The following is a 21173-nucleotide window of genomic DNA, read 5'->3' as shown; positions in this document are numbered from 1 at the left end:
CTCATGGCACCGCCCGAGCTCCAGGATTCTGGGCAGGGTGAGTCCGGGCTCTCTCAGGACCTGTCGCCTCAGCTTGCCAGACGAACATGCCTGGATTAGCATTGTCCTCATCATATCCTCTGCATCCCCCCACGCACACCCTTGGGATAGGCGGCGCAGGCGGCCATAGAAGGTGTCGAGCGTTTCATCCTCCTTTTGTCTGGCCGAGAGCATGACGAACCTCTCATAGTCCACGTTGGCAAGGGGAATGAAATGCGCGAGGAGGGCGGCTTTGGCTTGGTCATACGAGTTGTCCACCGGAGTTAACGACTCAAATATCTCCTGTACAGCTGCTCCGGCCGAATACAGCATCGTAGCCACCTTGCTGTCATTGTCCGTGACCTAGGCGGCCCGAAAGTACATGTCCAGCCGTCCAATCCATCTTCTCCATCGGGGGCCCAGGCTGGACGGAGGACCCGTAGCGTCAAACTCCGGAATGGGCTGCAAGGCCGCTTGCGCCCTGGCTTGGGCCATGGCCAGGGGTGGTGGTGGTTGGTTTGGGGGAAGAGCGGCACCAACCGTGGGTGTAGGCAGCCCAGACGTCGCAGGATGTGGGGTTGGCTGCGGGGGATTCTGTTGAAACAAATATGCCAGGCTTTCGTCCTGCGAATCCTCCGATGCTGTGGCAGTCGCACCCTCCAGGGCGCCGAAATCACTCATGGGCCCAAGCGCACAGGCACCCTCGTACTAGTCCTGAGGGCCGCAACTTGCACCATTCCCCACACTGCCACCACCCTCGTGATGATGAAAGGGTTGAAGACGGTCCTTGAACCAAATGTTCCAAAAATTGAGCTTCAAAAATGGAGTGGGCTGAGAAGGCCCAGCCACCTCAGTCCATCTTCCAGCTACCACACGACGTTACAGACTGAAAATTGGCTAAAACATCAAAATTCAGGCATGGGCCTGCGGGTTATGCTGCCCGCAGTCAGCAAATCCAAAAATTGGGCTTGGATGGCCTTCCTACTCCAAACCGGAGCTTTCGGAAGTTTCTCAGCCACGTGCGCAAGATGGCCGCCAGCCGCGTGTATGGTCCGCGGCCACAGCGTGAGACGAAGACATCCGCGGATGTTTCGTCATCGAAGAAAAAAAATTATCCGGGATCGCTCTCACCGCCGGGCCCGGGCATCCAACACTCGTCGCCACTGTTGGGGGTCTCTGGGTGCCCCCACGCGTGCCCGTGAGCCCCTCCACCCACAGACTCAGACTGGACACGTCTGTGTGCTTCGGGCTCCCCGGTCGCTCTCCCGCGGCCGGGAACGCCCCGTTTATTTAAGGCGCACGCGGCGACGTGCAACGTCACGTCACCGCGTGCGCGTCTCCCTTACGGGGCAACGCCACAGTAGTGGAACTATGTTTCCTGCTGGCCTGCCTCCGCTCCCCACAAATCCCTTCGCTAAGCTACAAACCCGTAAACAAATGCACCTGCTATTTAAGGGTACGTTCAGTGCAGTGCCCTGAAGTGCAAGTTTGAACTTCTTCCTACACTTTTATTATAAAATGAAACCATTCTGGAACGGTTTTTTTTTTAAATAAAAGTTTAGGAACAGTGAAACTTAATTTAAAAAAAGTAGAGGCGCACCTCTCCCGCCCACCTTGACCACTGCACCCAAGGACTCGCTGAACACATCCCTGCATTATTACGTGAACGTACAACTGCAGAGCATCCAATAAGGTGTGCTTCTTCCAGAATCCCAGGCATTGCCATAGCAAACTATTTCTGAAGTGATTTGTCACTTTGTCTCTTGCATCTGATACTTTAACTATGTTGTAGTGTGCAGTGCTCTTAAGATTCCCTTGGCCATGCGTGAGAAGGTCATCCAGCCCTGGTTTTTGCTTTCTATTCTGGCACTTGTAGTTTTTCTTTCCCATTTACAATGTAGGAACACTACGAATCCCTGAACTCTAAGTAAAAACAGGACTGGATACCCTTTTCTCGAATGGCCACGGGAAACTTGAAAGCTCTTGAGTGTGGTGGTTAGGGTGGGCAACTGCTTTGAAAAAGCGTAGTGTTGCTCGGCTTTAAAGAATTGAACCTAATTCTCAATGGATCTTGACCATAGTAAATCACTGTTCCACAGGGAATGTGCCAAGACAAAAGAGACCCTGCCACCAATTGTAATTCTTTTAATCCAAGTACTTGTTGCCCCATGTCACACCGGTCTTAAAATCACACTGACTCTGAAAATATTAAGCCAAGATCGTATAATGAATTAGCTTTTGGAAAAACCATGTACTACTATATCAGTTGGTGGTCAAAGAGGAATGAGTAACAACAAACTCACACTGGACAATTATTTCTTATCGAAAATAGAGAAATTTCACTTTAAACTTAGTTGACTGAAGCAAGAGTATGTATTGACTGAAAACCTAAGATGGCAACATTATGTATAGAATCATTCACCTGAAAAAAATAGATGGTGCCCAATCGATCAAAATTACAGTAGTGCTATGGCTCACACTTAAAGAAGGCGCGTATTATTCATTTAAAAAAAACAGTTGCACGTAATTTGATTACAACATCAGGCACAAGCAATTGTTTAAAAAAGGACCCATGTTGCCCTATAAACAGACTAAAATCAAGGATTCAAAAACACAATTTCAAAGCAGAGTGTGCCAGCTCCACTTCACGTTCACAATGTGCAGTAGCTGCTGGTGTGCACCTCCCCCATAATCGGGATGCAGTGTCGTGTTCCTTTCCTCTTCACAATGCTCAATAACCGCTGATACGCATGTGAGAAGCTCAGTCCAGGTTCGTAGTGCAGCACCGTCTTGTTTTCATCCTCGCAGTGCTCCATGGCTGCTGGTATGCATTTAGGAACCTTCCCCCGACCCCTCAGGTCTGTCTGCCTTCTACAATATTCAGTGGTTTTTTGTTTTGTGTTTGGAAACCTTCACGTTACATTAATTATGCAGCACAGCTTTTCTTTTAACACCAGCCGTTTTGGTTATTGTGCATTCTTGAAATCTAAACTACAAGTACCAGTATGCAATGTGGTCTCCCTGCCACTATCACATGTATCCACCTTATTCTTCTGACCTGTCGTTTTCTTGGCGTGTCAGGCTTCCTTCTTTGCACTCTTGTGTGACTGCAGCAGGGACGCTCCCTCCTTCTCCTTGGCTTACTTCTGTCATCCATCCATCCCTTATCTTTTCCTTCCACTATTGCCACTGCTTATGTCTTCGGTATCTGACATCCAGCTAAGAATCCTTCCTCTACTTTTCTTGGTCTTGTCAGCTGGCACCTATTGGCCAGCACGGTTTCCACTTGAAAACCTCCTTTCAGTGTTTCACAAGCCACCACTCCTCTACAAATATTTTCCATGCTATCAGGCCTCACCCTCTGGCAACCTGATACTGCCAATCAGTGTCTCTCTGTTCTATCAGGAACTTCTGCCATTTTCCTCATACTGGTCGGCACTGCCTCTCCATTTTCGCTGGAGTCTCTTTCTCTCTATCTCCCCTCAGTGTTTTTTTCTCTATTTGAGGAACCGCAGTCCTGCTCACATGATCATAGATACTGAAGATAGACTGGTGCAGTGTCTGTATTAGGAGTGGGAACTGAGACGCTTCACCACACAGTGTTGTCACTTGGATGACCTTCCTTGCTTCAGACTAGACTAGTTTTGTTGTGAGACTTGAATTGAAGCGAGGGGGGTCATTATCACAGGGCACTTGGTTTAAGGGCATTAACTTATTAACTCGCCCCCATCTCCCTTCCAATGTAGTATATTGCTATTATCGCTTTGTTGTAAAATAAAGTTGTGTATGCATGTGAAGAACATTATGAGGCAATTTTCGGACCGCTAAGAGCAAGAGCGGAACCAGAAAATGATATAGGCAGTGTGACCCTCAATGAACATGATCTGCACCCACACATAACATGATTGTCTACTGATTGACATCCTCCCCTACATCAACCCCCTGAAGCGAGTCAGTAGCATGCATTTGCACGCGTACCCGATTAGAATGTATGTGTATTGTATGTGTGTAACATAATTGCAACTATTTATGTTTATGTGTTTGAAATTATATGCGGGTAAAAAACGGAAAGAGTTTTCCTGCACACAATTTCAAACACATTAACATAAATAGGTGCAATTACATTACACACATTATTATTTCTATTTCTGTCCCCCACCTCCATTGTTAAGGATGCCCGGGACACCCCCGCAACCCCATTTTGACCTACTTACGTGATGTAAGTACATAAGTGGTCATAAGTGGCATTAGCCTGTTTAACCCAAAACAAAAAAAGGCCAATTCGGACCAGATGCAAAAAAAGGTCAATTTGGCCTATTAAAAAAAGGTCAATTTGGTCATTAGGTCAAATAGGCTAATACTGACTTCTGTCATGCGTGTCTGCTTGGGCTGTAGTGTGTGCGTTAAAGATATGTGTATAGGATTTCTCCTAAATCAACCAGCTGTGTATGTGTTAGGAAGAAGGTTTTGTTTTGTTTGTCATGTTTATTTAACACCACTGGGTCTGTTTTATGCTTCGCCCCGCATGTGGGGCTCATGTGAAAAGAGGGCATTGTTTTCATGGGCTTATTCGAGTTTCAGTTTGGGGGTCTAATAAACATATATAGATATTGCCACTCTTCGCAGTAATGATATATGATCTCTAGCCAAACTCTCTTTCGTGAACTAATACAATGTTGCCAATCAATCCAGAACTTTCGACTAGATTGATTGGAAAGTCGCAACCCCTAAACACATTGAGTTTATGAGAGCTTTATAGACCTAAGACCGTGCTCTGAATGTCATCCACTTTTGATGGAGATTTGAATTTCATTCACCTTGGATGGAGATAAGTTCCCCTCAATCTACGAGATTCAGGCATTGCATGTTTTCAGTTTCTACTGCTTCCTGAAACAACTTCTGGAAGTCTCTCAATACGTTCTCCATCTATGGGCAACTTTAGTTGCAAATGTAAGGTTAAACTAAGTTCATTTTTAGAAAAGACAACAGACACACCTAGTGAGCGCTCCATGGTGTTTCTGCTCAAAATGGACGCAGTGGCTACCTGCGATGGCGAGTAGTTCACTTTAAGAGACGTTTTGTGAATGCATTGTCACCATAAAATACAACTCTCAGGCACAGTCTTCCGTATGTGTTGTACTTGCCACACCAGGACTGTGCTGTAGCACCTTGAAGCGTATTTTGTGCTAGATGGAATTACAATAATGGTCGCAACCAAATAACCTGACGGACTCAAGGAATATGGCAATTCTCTGTTTAATGAAGTATGGAGACCTGACAAACATCGGACAGATGCATGCACACTCATGCCTGGGTTTGTTTGTGCAGAGGTCTTATACCCGAATGTACGTCATCTATGATGTCATATTACGTGACAAAATACAAAACCTATCGACGGGAGGTATTGGTAAAGGGAACGTGTCTACTTACAAAATATTTAAGGGTTAGTGCTTCATTGGCTACCCCTTGTCTGTAGGGCACAACTTGAACTACCTCTAAATGCATACAGTACTGGTTATAGTGAACAAAACATCAATGGATTGGCTCTTGCAACGTTGTGTGTTAGGTTGTCCCCCAACCCCACTGATTGGTTGGTCTACCATCCCAACCTTGGACTTTCAGATCCTTAGCAGCATGTACGCGAAACGGAACTTAGGCGTTTGAATCCCATCAGACTACTCCCCATTTTCCCAATTAGTCCATCATCTCTCATCGGCAGGGCACAAGCCACGTCTCTCATTTGTAGTTTGACCGTGTTGCTGCTCACTGTCCTTGAATATTCAAGGGAGTGTGATCACACCACTATCTTAGCTTAAGGCACTAATAAATAGTCTTTGTTTTCGAACTCCAAGTCATGTGTGAGTGGACCAGGAATTTGTCCATTACAGCCTTCCATGTACTGCTATTTAATTTAATTATGAAGGGTGCCATTGCTCCTTCTGTCCTCTAGAGACTTGCTCACTCTATCTAATATGAATTTTCTATGCTTTTAATTGACCAGTAGTGTGGCTTTCACAAATGTTTTTGTTTTCCTTCATATAAGAAAAATGTCTCACATTCAGAGCTTATCCACGTACTCCCTTTGTGCTCTGTGCTTATCATAAATATAATCTTTTCTCTGGGGCAACCTTCACTCATTGTCGGGTCTGCTGACAGGGTTATCTTTTGAACATGAATTAATTTATATTGCGCGATAAACGAAACCAACCACAACTGGGCGCAGCTGGAAACAACGGTCAAATCAGCCACCCATACAAACCTTGTCATCTCCACAAGCATCAATGTCCAAGCAACCGGCTACTTCACCAAATTCACTAATTTAGCGCAAAAGATAAGTCTTCAGGGCCTTCGAAAGGCAGTGAGTGTTTATTTGTGCTCAGATTCCCATTGGAAGTCTATTCCAGAGCTTTGGGCCATATACTCCAAACCTTCGATCGCCCCTGAATACATATCTGGAGGGTGGGACCTGCAGCAACAACTTATCAAAAGAGCGTAACTGGTGGACTGGAGTATAGATCTTAATTTTGTACACCAGATAACTGGGCACCAACTGTTTTACACATTTAAAGATGAAACAGAGAATTTTAAAATCTATGTGTTCCTTTGCTGCAAGCCAATGCAGTGAGCGCATCAAATTAGAAATTGAGGATGGTTTTGCCACCCCAAAAATAAGTATCACTGCCGCATTTTGTGCTATTTTGCAGTCTTTGAACTTGGGTGGTTGGGATTCCTGTCAGCGAAGAATTGCAATAATCCAGGCGTGAGTTAGTAAGGGTCTCCACAACTGCTGCATGATCCTTACCTGGTATGAATGGGAGGATCTGTCTTAACAGACATAAAGTATAGAACACTGATTGTACCTTTGCACTGACCTGTGCTTTACTCCCCATGTCCTCTTCCCAAATACAGCCCACATTTTTTATCTTGGGTGCAAAGGCCAGGTGTGACCCTAAAAGGCGAGGTGATGGGGGGTGCCTACCATTTTGTAGTTGATGTTTGGGCCCAAACAATGCTACCTCAGTTTTTCCTGCGTTCAACAACAGCTGGTTTGAGCACATCCATACTTGCACTTCCTTTAGGCAACGTTCCACCAACTAAAACGTCTCCTCTGTCCTCTGAACTCTCACAAACACCTGGGTATCGTCTGCATACGAATGAAATTTGACTTGATGTCTCCTCAGAATATCCATGAGAGGTCTCACATTGTTAAGGATTTCAATCAAGCGACACACACCTTGGTCTCTGCCTAGTATGCAGCGCACAACTGAAATGCTTTTATATTGATTCAATATTGAGATGGTACACCACTCATATCACACCCCCTTTTCACATACCTCGGGCCACAATAGACCATGAACCCGGCTCATTGGTAAAATACAATATTTATTTATTTTAAAATTCAAAAGAAATCAGACACTTTTTAATAATTACAATGAAAATGTGAGAAATGCACTGGGTTTAACCTGCTAGTGAAACATAGACACAGCACAGCGGAATAGGAGCACTTTTTGATTTAGGAAAGATAGCACCCAAGTTAGAATTTCCCCCTGCAATGTTCCCTCAACCCCCAAATACTTGATTTCTGAAGGGATAGAAAGACACAGCAGGTAATCAGGAATAATAGGCAAGAATCTGAATCCAAATCTGAACTTCCCTCCCCAAATAAGAGTGAAAACGAATTTTAAACCCCTTGCAAACTTTATGAATTGAAACTCGGAAATGGACAAATAATTAATGAATGTGTGTTAAAAACCTTGAAGCAAATATAATTCCTCACTAAAGCAACAGTGCAACGACACTAACAGTCACAAAGAATGGATGACAAAAATCATACAGTTCGAAAATGAGTGGCAAGTTTGAAACAGATTGCAGCAAAATGACACGTTGGAAACTGCAATTTTGCAATTCCCGCCAGAAATGACCCAAACTGTTTTTAATAAAAATGGGGGAAATACACTGATTTGGATTTCTATGGGGTAGGGATGATACTTACAGTCCACTTTAGTCTGTGATTTTGGACCGTGAGGGGTTCTGGTCACTACACAGCAGCACGCCTGGCAAACAGCTGGGCAGTTCTGGTCACCGGATGGCACTTCTAGACTGGCAATTCTGGTCACTGGATACCAAAGGTCAACTTGATGGCAGGTCTGCATTTATGCAGTTATAGAACAGCAAGCCAGGCTGGTTCAGGATGCTTCCCAAAAACACCACAGCTTTCCCCTTTGGTTATCTGGGAATTTTAGTGGGATTTCAGAATTGAGGCCTTGCTGGAGCAGGATCAGCAATGCTTGGGTTTTGCAGTGGGCCATGGAGTAGGGTCAGCAATGTTTTGGCCTTGTAGTTGGGATCTGGAATTTGGATGGATGGAACAGGAACAGGACACCGGCGCAGGAAAATCAGGAAGAGTGTGTGTCTAGAGTCTTGTCAGGGACTCTTATTTATAATGCATAGTGACATCATCAAAGTATATGACTGGGGCAAGCTTAACTACACACGCCGCTAACAACGAGATTGGACAAGGGTGATAGTCTCCGCCTCGCTCTAAGCTGGTTGGATTTCAGGAAAATGATGTCAGATTTATGATATGAGTTTTACAATGTCCAAAAACCTACCTCAGTTATTTTACTAAAATCCAATTTTGCCACAAACATACATTTATACAGTTGCAATCTCTTAGCAAATTATATACACAGGTTACATATTTTGTGCAGCAGATATCAGTCCAATCCTCCAGTCTGTGAGACCTTGTTTTGCCCTTGTACCAGTTTTTCGTGCTTTTCAATGGGATTTATATTACTCAAAATTCTATAACTTTATAAATGGTTGTGGATTATCATAAGGGATGTATGTAGAAAAATTTGCATTTGCAACATGGATGCTTTTCTTGTAATCCACCATACTTCGCCATTTCTGTCCCCAAGGTGTAGGTGAATTCTACCACGTCTTAAAAGAAAGGGCAAAAATTCACTTTTACACTGCAAACATTCTACATTTTTACAAAGTCTTGCTGCAGAGGTAAAAGTCTTTAAAGTTTATTTATGAAATAGTCTTTGGAAACAAATGGCAGTCCTTTGTTACTGGATAATTTTTTTCTTCTTCCTTCAACTGCTACCAACTGTCATTTCCTTCAAAGCACGGTGGGGGTTTCTCAGCTTAATTGAAGGTTGTATTGCCCCTTCACACTTCAAACATCCTTGCCCTGGGAGTCCATTGTCAGTGGGTTAGCCTAAACTATATTCTTTCCAACCTAGCAATTATCATTTAGGTGTTGGTATCTGCTGAAAGTTTATGGTGTGGCTCCCTTCCTTAGGGGGAAGCTTTTAGCTCTGCCATCTGGAATAACTTGTTTTTAAGAGCTTGTAAATTCAGCCCATGGGTTTTAAAATCTTTATTTTCTTATTTTGGGTCCTGAATTAAAACAAACCTGTGGAATAAAATAGCCTATGTGTATATTATCACCAACAACACAACCCCTTCACATTGCTAGGTAATGAAAGCTTTCATTCAACAAGTGATTTTTTTTAAACAGGCGTTTTTTTTTCAGTTTGCAAAGGCCCATTTTTACATGTGTGGTCAAAAGCTAGCATTTCTTTCTTTAAATTCGGTTTGGCCGCTTCATCAGATGCCCACACTGTCTTTGGAGTCAAAGTCAGTTTCTTGAAAGCAGGAGTTTTGTCTGAAGCACAGATATATTGAAACTGACCTGGCTCAGAGAGTTAGAGTCTCTCTGAACTGCTGAGCTTTGGATACATTTGGAAATAAATAAACACATGTTCCTGTGCAAGTAAAAGTGGAGTTCCTGGTTGATTTCTCTCAGAGTTGGTTTGACAGGGCCTGTCATTCAGGAATTATGCATGGTTTTGCTGAGGCACAATGAAATATATTGGGCATGGCAGGGCCTTATTAATCACAGTAGTTTCAGAAAGAACAGATGGAATAAGCGTCTAAGCAGCATTTTTAAATGGTGAAAAAGTTTTATTTTGAATGGGAATTTTGGGTTTTCAGCAAAGCAGTGCTGCCTTTTCAATTTATTCCATTTATATGTTTCAGAACACACTGGCACGCTCCTTAAGTGTGTCCCCTTGTTCCATCCTGCCTGAAGTGTGCTTGGCAGGACGGTGCAGCCATCTTTCTGTTGCTGCAAAAACGCAGTTTTGAGGTCCTGGTGCGCACAGAAGCCAGCGCAGCCATTTGCTGTTTTCTGCAGACAGGCAGCTTGGTGATGTGATGAAATGCCGTTGAGTGGGTCAATATATCCCACAACATATAGATTAAAAATAAGAGGAGAGAGGGAAGAGCCCCAAGGTACACCACAAGTCTGTGGAAGGGATTCCGAAAGATATTCCCCAAATCTAACCCGTTGTTCCCGATCCGTGAACAACGACTCAAACCACCCCAGGGCTTGTGCAGAGACTTTATCAATCTCAGTAAGGCGTCGTAACATAGTGTCGTGGTCAACCGTTACATAATCAGGAGTGATATATCTCCCTGGTCTGCCGCCTCAAGGAGATCGTTCCACACCGTCAGTAGCACTGTCTCTGTACCAAAATCAGATTGAAAACCTGATTGGAAAGAATCCAACAAGGCCTCCCTCTCCACATACTCCTGTAGTTGAACAGTTACAATTTTCTCAAGGATCTTTCCTGGCCAGGGTAATCTTGCAGATTTTTAGGGTCCAATATTGGTTTCTTTAAGAGTGGACTAACCACTGACTTTTTCAGAATTGCAGGAACAAAAGACTGCTGAGAAGGATTTATTTACAAAATACATTATAAAAGGTGAAATGTCTGATGCAAACCTTTTTGCCACACAAGATGGCATTGGGAATAAGGTGTCATTAGTAGGCTTCAACTTAGAAAGAACAGCATGTACTGTCTCTTCTTTGACCATAGAAAACGCAAACGGTTCTCTAGGTGATGGACCCCAAGCCTCATTACTGCTGCTATTGTGCACTTGCTGCTCTGGTTCATTAGAAGATGAGTGTACAATCTTTTCCCGAATCCATGAAGAAGGAGTTAAATGCATCAGCCTGTGTTTGGGAGGCCTCCAAAGCCGATGAAGCACAAGTAGTTTCAACATATAATTATCTTGGCCTATTAGACGTTTGATCACTCTTATTTGTCAAGAAATTGGCTTTAGCCACATAAATTTACTTTCTATAGGCCTTTTGAGTAATCTTGATCAGCTCTATAATATTTGAGGTTCGCCCCTCCTCCATTTTGTCTCCAAGGATCTACGATATTAACTTGCTATAAGTAATTCCTGTGAAAACCAGGCCTTAGACGTTTTCTTAGGTTTACCCTGTCGTAAAGGAGTGGCTTGTCTACAGATATTATCCATAATCTCCGCCGCTGCTTTAAAAAAAATTCCTCACAGTAGGAGGCGGGATCAATTTAATTAAGGGCATTCTTTAGTTCACAACCAGATATATTCAACAAGTCTTTCGGTCTTCGAAAATCGGTTGGCTGTAGGGTTAGCTTTCCCCCACACCCTCCTCCAGTTTGCATCAGCCTAAATACTCTGGCAGCATGGTCAGACCATGAAACAGAAAGTGTATCCAAACATTCTATGATTTCACCTCCATATAGCAATACATCAAGGCAGTCACCATGCCTGTGAGAGGAGGATGTTACTAATGTATTTAACTCATGAGTGTCTAAAATCTCCAGTAATTCTTTAGCATGTTCCAACCAGATGTTAATGTCGCCCAGGCACAGTAGCTCCTTATGTTTACTACTGATGTCAATAAGAAACTGATGCAGTTCTTCCAAGAATATTTCTGCTCATCCCGGCGGTCAGTACCCGAACCAAATTATTATAGCTTTTGTGAGAAACACCATATACAGCATGGCTCATCTGTATGGAATCATCTGAATCTAAAGCTTGTAGATGGGACAACTTAAGCAGGGTTCTGGTAATTACAGCCCCCCCCCTCTCCTAGTTCTATTTATGAACTGAATAGAATATTCTTGAGGGACCATTAAGTGAAACATAGCATGTGAGCACTCAGTAAACCAGGTTTCTGTAATAAATAAGCAGTCCAAATCATGGGACTTGATAAAATCGTGCATCTCCAAGGCATGTTTTACTGCTGACCTAACATTCAAAAGGGCTGCCTTCAATGGTCTCTCTTTTTCTTTATGACATTCAGATGCAACTATCCAGCTTAATTCTTCGCTCTCAATGCCTAGCTTCCTAATTCTATCCAAAGTCCTAGGCGAGAGATAGCCCTTGTTCTGGTCATACTCCTTTAACATCGTACTATAGGCTATCATATTTCTAAATCCTCACAGAATTGATCTCTAAGCCCTATAATACCTCAAAACTCCACACCGCCACTCACCCTGCGTTCTTACCGTGCTGGACGTTCAACGTGAAAAGTTTTCTTTCCACCGAAACTGGCCGCAAACATGCTTCGCGTCAGCGCTTTGCGTTGATGCGGGCCAATTGTAGCATGTGTCGCCTAAGTGACACATCAGAACCAGTGCGCAAGCACCACTACTGGTGGAATGTGTAGTTTCCAAGCCTCCCGGACAGAGAAGGGAACTATGAACAAAACTTTAGCTACAATTGCTTAAACATTCCCTTTCCACACCAATGCAATCAATTACAGTGTTAAGCTGTTTAGGCGTGCAACTCTTAAAATTAGCATCTTATTAAAATTGATAACATTCACATTTCACTTGCGCATGCACACTAAATTGCAACTAAATGGTTTAGTTGTCTCAAAACATCAATGTGTCTAGCGCTGACAATTTTAACACACAAACGCAATGATCACATCTTTCCACGTCTCCCGATACTTACAGCCTCGGCCTGTTTCTGAGGTAGCTTGGTTACATTCAACCTGAACCGTTGTTCAATTTCCTCATATGGCCGTCTTTGCCACGTTATGTATTCCTCTATAGCAAGCTTCTATTCGTTCTCTTTCTACCTTGCATTACTGAGTATTTACAGTTTTTGGTCAGTAAGTTACTCCATCTTCTTTTAGATCCATGATCGCTTTAGCTTCAGGTTCATGTTACTCTTAGTGTTTCACTTATTTAATTACTTAGGAATTGCATATCGTTTCAGCCTTGGTTCTTTTATCTTTATTCATATATTGTCCATTTGTAAGGCACTTGTACATCAAGTAATTGTGTTTCAAAGCGCCCACAGGGCAACAGGGAGGGGGCATGGGAATGAAGAACAAATACAACAATGAAAGATAGTTGTTCCTACTAGGCCTTGTGACCATTCAGAATGTGCAAGTGAAGAGAGAAGGGATGAGGGAGTGGGGGTAAGTGCTAGTTGTATCAAGAGCTAGGGAGTGAACAGCTGTAAGTGCTCAGGCAGATCGGTCAGCTGCCAATAAATAAATAAGTGCAGGCCTGTGGTGGCATAGGCCATTGGGTGCCAAGGCTAAGTGCTGGGTTGCGGTGGAGGCTGTAGGCCATTGGGTGTGGGAGGCCAGGACTCGGGAGGACACATAAGGGCCCTGGTCACCAATCTCAGCAACTGTGGGATTTAACAGAGGAGAGAGGACGGGAAGGAGGAGGTGAAAAGGAAAGTCTTGAGGAGCATCTGGAATTTGAGGAGATCCGGCTCAAGACGAAGAAGAAGGAGGGTGGGGGGATATTCTATAGAAGGGAGCCTGCTGAGGAGAGGGATCGGCCACCAGCTCGCTGTTTAGCAAAGAGCTTAACACACATATAGATGCTGCCAGAGTAGTATAAAGATTTGGGGGGAGAGCGTTTAGTGAGAGCAAGTTGTAGATGGCATGGTCCCCAGCCCCAGATAGCCTTGTGGATGATGCAGAGGGATTTGAATGTGATCCTTTTAGCAACTGGGAGCCAGTGGAGAGCTTTTAGGGCTGGAGAGATGCGGCCCATGGGCTTGAGGCCACAAGGATAAGTCTTGCAGCCCTATTATGCATTTGCTGAAGGGGTCGTAGAGAAGAAGATGGTAGATTAAGGAAAAGATAACTTCTTCATGACATCACTTTGTCTTTGTCACATATCGTTTAACGTCCATCCACGATATTCACTGATGCATTCTGACATCTTGGCAAACAACATCCTTCCATGTAACTTTCTTCCATGCGATAGCCTTCTGCACTTTCTGAGCGAGGGTACAATCTGTATGGCTGTCTGTGCATAACGTATCTCATACACTTGATGTGGTATCGGAATGATACAAGGGGTACCATCCATAGCTCTTCTCCAACTGATCCAATATGACGGTGGTGAGGGGGCGGGGACTGGCAGGATAGCACCTACCTGCTCCTCTACTGGACAATCCAACCCCAAGATGGCCGATGTTAAATATGAATCTGCTTACTTTAGCGTGCCTCCAGAACATATGTGCAATAATAGGGCTGAACGTAGCCGCACTGGGAGAAATGTCACCTTCTTCTTTGTAGAAACACTACACATGACTCCTCCACCATTTTCCTGTGCAGCTGTCCTAGTAGTGTGGGCAAATTATTGTGTGTATCATACGGATCCGCCTGGCAATTCCACAGTCTGTCTAACAAATGTCCTCTTAGAATCACCATGCTGGAACTCTTCACTAATACAGTAAAGCTACTAGTACAAACATCAGCAGCCCCTGGTGGTTCTGCTTATTCGGTGTGTCAGCTGAAAGCAATAGTGCTATGTTGCAGCTAAAATGCTGTAAAAAATGCAGCTATTTATCATGTCTTCAATTTGGTAGATTTGACCAAACACATGCACACATTTATAGGGAGAGGGTGTTGGATGGGGGACATGGGGAGACCCCTGTAACAAAAATATTAAAATAGGTTGAATTGAAGTCGACCAAAATTAGTTGGACAAATTGTAGACATCTCTAGGGCCCGTTAGTCATAAAGACTTCTAAATGGAGAGACCTGCTCTCCCTGCACCAGGGACAATCGGAATCACGTTTACCATCTGCCTCTTCAGTGACAGTCAAGCACGGGGCAAATGAGGACCATTCAGAGAGTATCCGTATACCCATTGTTTGTGTGGTCAGTTTCTTATTTTCTGAACACAGGTTGATTGATAGGAAGACTAACAACCCCAAGGATCTTGCAACTTATGTTAGTTTATATTATTAGGATTTGTACTGTGTACCACTGCCATTTTGTATGGCCTCCGGGTGCCCATATGGACCTGAGATGAAAATGAAATAGGTGTGGGATGGTGGCTAGAGGAGTGGCGGGAAAGGACAAGGTTTTGTGCTTAACTGTTGGTGTGTGTAGAGCCAGGAGCAGCTGGTGTCTATTTGGATATTTGCTAGGTGGATAGTGCTTTTTGCACCAGAGTGGTTTTGTTTTGAGATGTAAGACCTCGGGTGTGCGGGGAGGATATTGCTGTTTCGGTTATTGAATAGATTTGCAAGTTGGAGATGTATAGAGTTGTGACTGTTTTGGGTGTCTGTTGACTTTCTTCTAGCCATTTGTGTTAGCGAGTATGTCGTGAGATAGAGAGGATGAGACATGAGGTTGCTAGTGGGTTGTGTTCTTTATGCGTTGCTTGCAAACAGAGTTAGTTTTGACTTGCCTGGGTCTTTCTCATCAGTCTTGGTGATGGTGACCATTTGATGGGAGGGTTCAGGTCCTTACCTTTTTGTTTTTCTTTTGAGTAATGTTTCAAAGAACATAGGTAAACTAGTTTTATTTTTAATGACCTGTGCTTGAGTGGTGTACTGGTCCAAAGATATCTTGTGTAAGCTCTATTTGAGTATTGTTGCACGTTTGTTCCCGGGTGTTAGTTTGTTCCTTGTGTTCTTGCTGGTGCAATTCTATTTATTACAGGGTAGGTGTCAGATTTTTCAATGGCAGTGATGCCAGATTGGTGCCGCCTGTATGCCAGTGTATGTCTCAAGATTATTAGACTGGAGCCTGAATTTCTTTGCAGGTTTATTTCTTGTTGAGTGTTACTTCCTTCTGTTCAGTCAGGAAGGACCTTTGTTGGGCATGTTTTCTGTAAACCCTTTTAATAAAAGTAGATAAAATTGAGGATTTGGAGAAACTCCTAACATACCCTAAACCTCAGAGGGGTTTCCCTGCCTCGACAAAACTAATGTCTTTGTCAGAATGTCCAAAATAAAGTTCTCCATCCTGTGTCCAAAACCTAATCCGACCCCTACACTTTAAACTCATCAAAATGTCCAAAAGGGGGAAAATATCTCTTGCCTAGTTTTCTGCAGTCTTAGTTGGTGGTTTCTAAAATGAAATGTTCCAACAGCAAACAATGTGTTCCAAAAATAAAAGTTCCATTCCGTTCAAAGGGATGCTCCCCTTCCCTTTTTATTGTTAGTATGGTTCTAGATAATGTGTTTCCTCTTTGTCCAACTTTAGTTTGATTCACAGTCTTGGTTTACGCTGCTGCCAAGATCTGTCTGATCCTATTGCATGTATAGGTTCTTTTGATAGCCTGGGTTCTTTGCTGGGCTACACATTGTCTCACAGCCTTGGTGTACTCTCCTGCCAAGGTCTATGCATCGTTTTACCTCTAAAACAAAAACAATGTTGCACCAATCTCAAGGGGTAATTCACTTTGCCGGAGTCTCTTGTGGTTTCTCTTTCCAAGGTCCTTCCAAATTGTTTTAATCTACAAAAAAGGTACCAACCATTCGCTGATACTTCTCAGAAGTACAAAGTTCTCCATAGCAATGGGTTTTGCCCTGGCCTCTTTCGCGTCTTTATATTTCACAATTCAAAGGGGTTTGTTCCCTTTCCTGTTTACAGCAGCCTTAGTTTACTCTCTTGCAAAGAGCTGCCTTTTGTTATTGGCGACTTTGTTCCTTCCTTCCCAGCCATCCCCGGTAAGCTCTTACCTTTTAGAGCTTCCTCTAGGGCTACAGCCGTTCTTCACAGTCTCTCTTCTTTATTCTGTGTTCATCGTGCCGTCTGTCCCAGCAGGAGCGTTTCTGTAGCTGCCAGCTGTTATCGCTTGCTTCCAACCGGTGAGCGTGCCGTGCCTTTTTCTATTCGGCAAACTTCCACGTTCTGCCTATGGCACATCAAAGTGGCTCTCCTCCTTTGTTCGTCTGGAAGGCTGTCGACTTCTCGCCCTTCACGCCTCTGCCTCCAGTCTCAGGAGCTCTGCTACGCCGACTCGGGCTCTGCGGTTTCAGAGCTTACACGTTTTTCAGCTCAGAGTCGGATCGCGTGATTCTATAATGTCGTCTTGCCGGACACTTTTCTCACAACTTCTTAGTCCAGTTGTGTCAGACAGACACTGCTCTTCTTTTTTGCTGGGGATCTGGGTTCCCCCTTCTGCTTCATACAGTGTGAGCCCCTTCTGCACTCCGATCTTCCAACAGGAGTTTCTCTCGTCCCAACTGCTTTTACAACTCCTCTGCTTCGAACAGCCGTTATTGCTCTTCAACTTTAAACCACTATTACGGCTGCTGCTAATGCTACTACTAATGTTCTCTCGGCTTCCTCTCGCTTCTGCTCTTGTGTGGGGCTTGCTTCCCATACTCAGAGAATGCCTAGAGCATTCCTTTTCGGTGCTCGTGGCCTGCGTGTTGCATCTGTCTCGGGCCTCTTGGTCCCAGTATTGTCGACATGGGAGTATGGGTTTGTTTTGTATGTATATATCTCTCTATGTGAAGTTCAACTGTAAATTAATGGGGAACGTATGGGAATGTCATTACATCATTCTGTCCAGTGTTATTGGTTTCAACACTCCCCAGGTAATTCCCCTCATGTCGTCGATGTCTTGTGCTTCGTCACACACCTTATTCAGGACAACACTCACTTCAAGGTCCAGCAGTGAGTATTCGAGTAGTGATTAGAGGCGAGAAAGGGGTGGAGGCACAGTTAAAGTAACTGTATGTGCTAGTGCTAATTCGGATCTTAAAACCAGTTAATAAGGCCGGATATTGTCTTTTGCCCTCCTTATGAGCTTGCGGCTATGGCCTGGACACATACGTCAGTTGAGGGCCAATGACTAGTATTATTGACTGACTTTGCAGTGTTCGTTCTATACTAATTCATTGAGTGTCAAATTTCACATAAATATTTAACCTAACTCTGTGTTTTTCTTCCAGACCGGCCGCCCTCAACAGCATTCTGCTAACGTGGTTGGAACAGGTTCACACGATGCCGGCTACAAGTTCTAAACTGTGAGATGATTCTGCGCACTCATTGTGCCATCCTCCTGCCATTGCTCTGCTTCTCTTTGGGAACTTGGGCAGGAACGCTTATGCCGTCGGGCAGAATGCTTGATTGTCATCAGCCCCTATTGGTTGATTGCTTTTATATCGGTCCCATCAATGTGATGTGTGAAAGGCTGACAATGCCTTTTGAATTATGATTAAATGTTGTCATACCCTTGGTGCAGATTATTAATTGCAAACCTGTGTAGCCATTTACAAAAAATGAAGTTTTTTGCTATAGGTTGAGTTTGTTGTTGGTGGAACGTGCCACCACAAAAGGACCTCGTAAAAAAATGAGGTGCAAATGAGTACTGTCAGAACAAAACCTACAATATGTTCCAGTGAGTTCTCAAACTTGACCCACTTAAGCCTCAGTGTGGTGCTTTAACATGGAATAAGCCTTCTCCTAAACATTGTGCCATATGAGGCAGAAAAACATTACCATTCTATTAAAAGAAAAATTAAAACCTATATTCTTCTAAATCTGAAAATAATGTTCACCACAAATCCCTTATTACACCATATATCTTACACATATATGTACATGCCTTTTCACCTTTACACTTCACATCAACACATAAGGGGCAGCGGAAGGGGGTCCACAAAACCATTGAAGAAAATGTTGACGTTTTTTAATACACGTCAAGTCATATTTAACATAGACACGCTTTAAGCAGCCTCCATTTACAGACACACCTCAGGTACGCAAACCTTTTCTAGTCTAATAGTTCTGTGTAACTGGGTAAGTAACCTCACTCAAAATATACTCTGGCTTGACAGTGATCAGTATGCATTTTTATTGTGACTCACGAATAAGTGCTAATTGGACTATGTCTAATTTATGCAAACGTAAGTTTGTAATTTTTCCAGGTTTAAGTCTCACTTGTGACTGAAGATCAGCTTTTGTGACTTGCCCTTCTTGATTGCAACTATGATATATTCGCGTGGATTACTTTCTCAGAGCATATGTTTTAAATCTATTTGTTAATTGCAAAATAAAGACCTTCTGCTGTGTATGTCGTCTTTATTTTATGTTGTTCCCTTTGTCTTTGGTTAAAAGCCTTCTCCTTGCAACCTGTGTTTTTATCTCGATAGATGGTACATGCAATGCAAACAGAAGACATCCTTTGGCACCACAAGATGTGCGATTAATTTCAATGAGCTGAAGTGAGTTATTCATGGATCTTATTGAGGCTAAGTGCAGAGAATTTTGTTTCCGAGGAGGAGTTATCGAACAAATAAAACACACAGTTGTTGGCTGCGTACATTGTGGTGGTTTATGATATCCTCATAGTTATTGTGGGGGAATATATTACTCTGTATAATACAAAAGTGGCAACAAGCTTTTGTGAATATATACCCAGTTTACTATGATAGATGATAAGTTATTTATGACGCCTGTACACAAGTGTTTCTAGGCGCAACAAGACAAGGGAGACAAAACGATCTTACTAAGAATTGTGTTATTCAGATCGTGCAAATGTAACAACGCAAAGTTCAGGGGGAGGTAGAGAGGCAAGTGCCAGGGGGAGGGAAGGGGAGGTACAATCAGGGCAACATTGCTCTGAGTAAGTGCAGGGAGGTAGGGGGCTGTAGAGGTTACAGTTAAGCCCCTAAGTATGAGGTAGGCCCGGAGGCAGTGCAGGGGAGACTGATCATGGAGCAGACCCAACCCCAGGAATTTTGATCTGGGTGGGCCCGGTTTGTGATCAGGGAGGCCAATTTCCATTGAGTGTGCGTGTAGGAGCACCCTAAAAACATTGAGCCAGATTTCCCAGATCCATGATCCTGCAAATAAATGTCTTTCCTGGAGCCAGAACAATCCATTTGCACCCTTCAATTGGTTTAGTCTATTGGACTGCTTGGATTCAAACCCGGGTTGTTAGGACCAGGGGTGAGGCACTCACCCCTAAGCCTACTTGAATGCCTGATCAGGATGCTTGTTAGGATTGTACTCAGTGGCAGAATTAAGGCAAAGGGATTCATGTGCAAGACTGACAGATGGCCCTGGGTAGGCTGGATATGGGGGTAGAACTCAGGGTGGGAGTAGTTAATGGGCGTCACTAGTGCGACAAATGTTCCATGCGTTTAAGTAGTTTTGCTGACCGTGATTTCCCCAGGATCGCTCAATTTGTTCAAGTGGGAAATCTGCTCTCTCCCTCTATCCGTGCATCCTTTCCAAAATCAGATACTCTCCAGTACCCTTCCCAAAGTGTTCTGCTCTCCTCTTCCATCCACTCCTTTGTTCACTTCCATAAAGTCCCAAACTACTTTGACTTTCCATTTGCTACTCAAGACAGCTTCCCTCCACTACCCCTTCACTATAAGGAAAGCTATTACCAACTGTTTACTGCAACCCCTGAGCAAGAGCCTGAGAGGGGAATCACAATTATCATGCCCTAAGAACAAAAGGTATTTATCTTTTTTTAAAAAAAATGCTATAAATGAGTTATAAAAATAGTAGAGAGAAGGAGAAGCAATCACAATATTGTGGCAGCATCAGTTTACCTATCTCCTCTTCCTTTCCCATCTGCCATTCCCTTTGTATTATATCCACTCCTTCACTTTTCACCCTCAATCACCTTCAATGGGCTCCCCCTGACCACCATTCCCAACTACTGCTACTCCCATCTTCCACCCACCATGCCTTCTTGGCCTGGCTTAGAGAATGAAGGATGATGCCTCCTCCTCTCTGATGGCTGAGAAATGAAGCCCTCCGTACTTATTCAATCTCAGATGGTGTTCGCTCAACAATGCCTCCTTGAACACTGTGTCTACTCCCATCAGACCACAGAGCAGGTTTTTGTGGTCCCGCCATCTTTTTGTGAAACACAGAACCCTCTCCAGAATACTCAAGCATGGATTAGGACATTTTATTTTTTACAAAATTACATTTTGCAGCACATTTTATTTTTTGTTGAATTTTTGCAACACAATTTAATTGAGTTGAGGGTGTGAGAGAGTGTGACCAAGGCAGGGGGTGCATGATCAGGAGGCAGATGGTGCAGCTTGACGGGTTTCTG

The 21173-nt window shown here is 43.7% G+C and overlaps 1 protein-coding gene across 1 annotated transcript in view; it reads left to right on the top strand.

Annotated features, from left to right (window-relative positions):
- EPHX2 (epoxide hydrolase 2) overlaps nt 1-19166 on the top strand; it is a 1142911-nt gene extending 1123745 nt beyond the window's left edge. The window contains exon 19 of the mRNA XM_069605642.1: nt 18043-19166. Coding sequence (XP_069461743.1) covers nt 18043-18121 — 79 coding nt within the window. The 3' untranslated portion in view covers nt 18122-19166. The remainder of the gene's footprint in view (nt 1-18042) is intronic.
- Nucleotides 19167-21173: the final 2007 nt, after the last annotated feature.

This window comes from Ambystoma mexicanum, chromosome 4p (genome assembly GCF_040938575.1).
Source record: "Ambystoma mexicanum isolate Mex_15411 chromosome 4p, UKY_AmexF1_1, whole genome shotgun sequence".
NCBI lineage: Eukaryota > Metazoa > Chordata > Amphibia > Caudata > Ambystomatidae > Ambystoma > Ambystoma mexicanum.
Note: the sequence above shows the minus strand (reverse complement) of the source record. Positions and strands in the feature narration are given on the sequence as shown.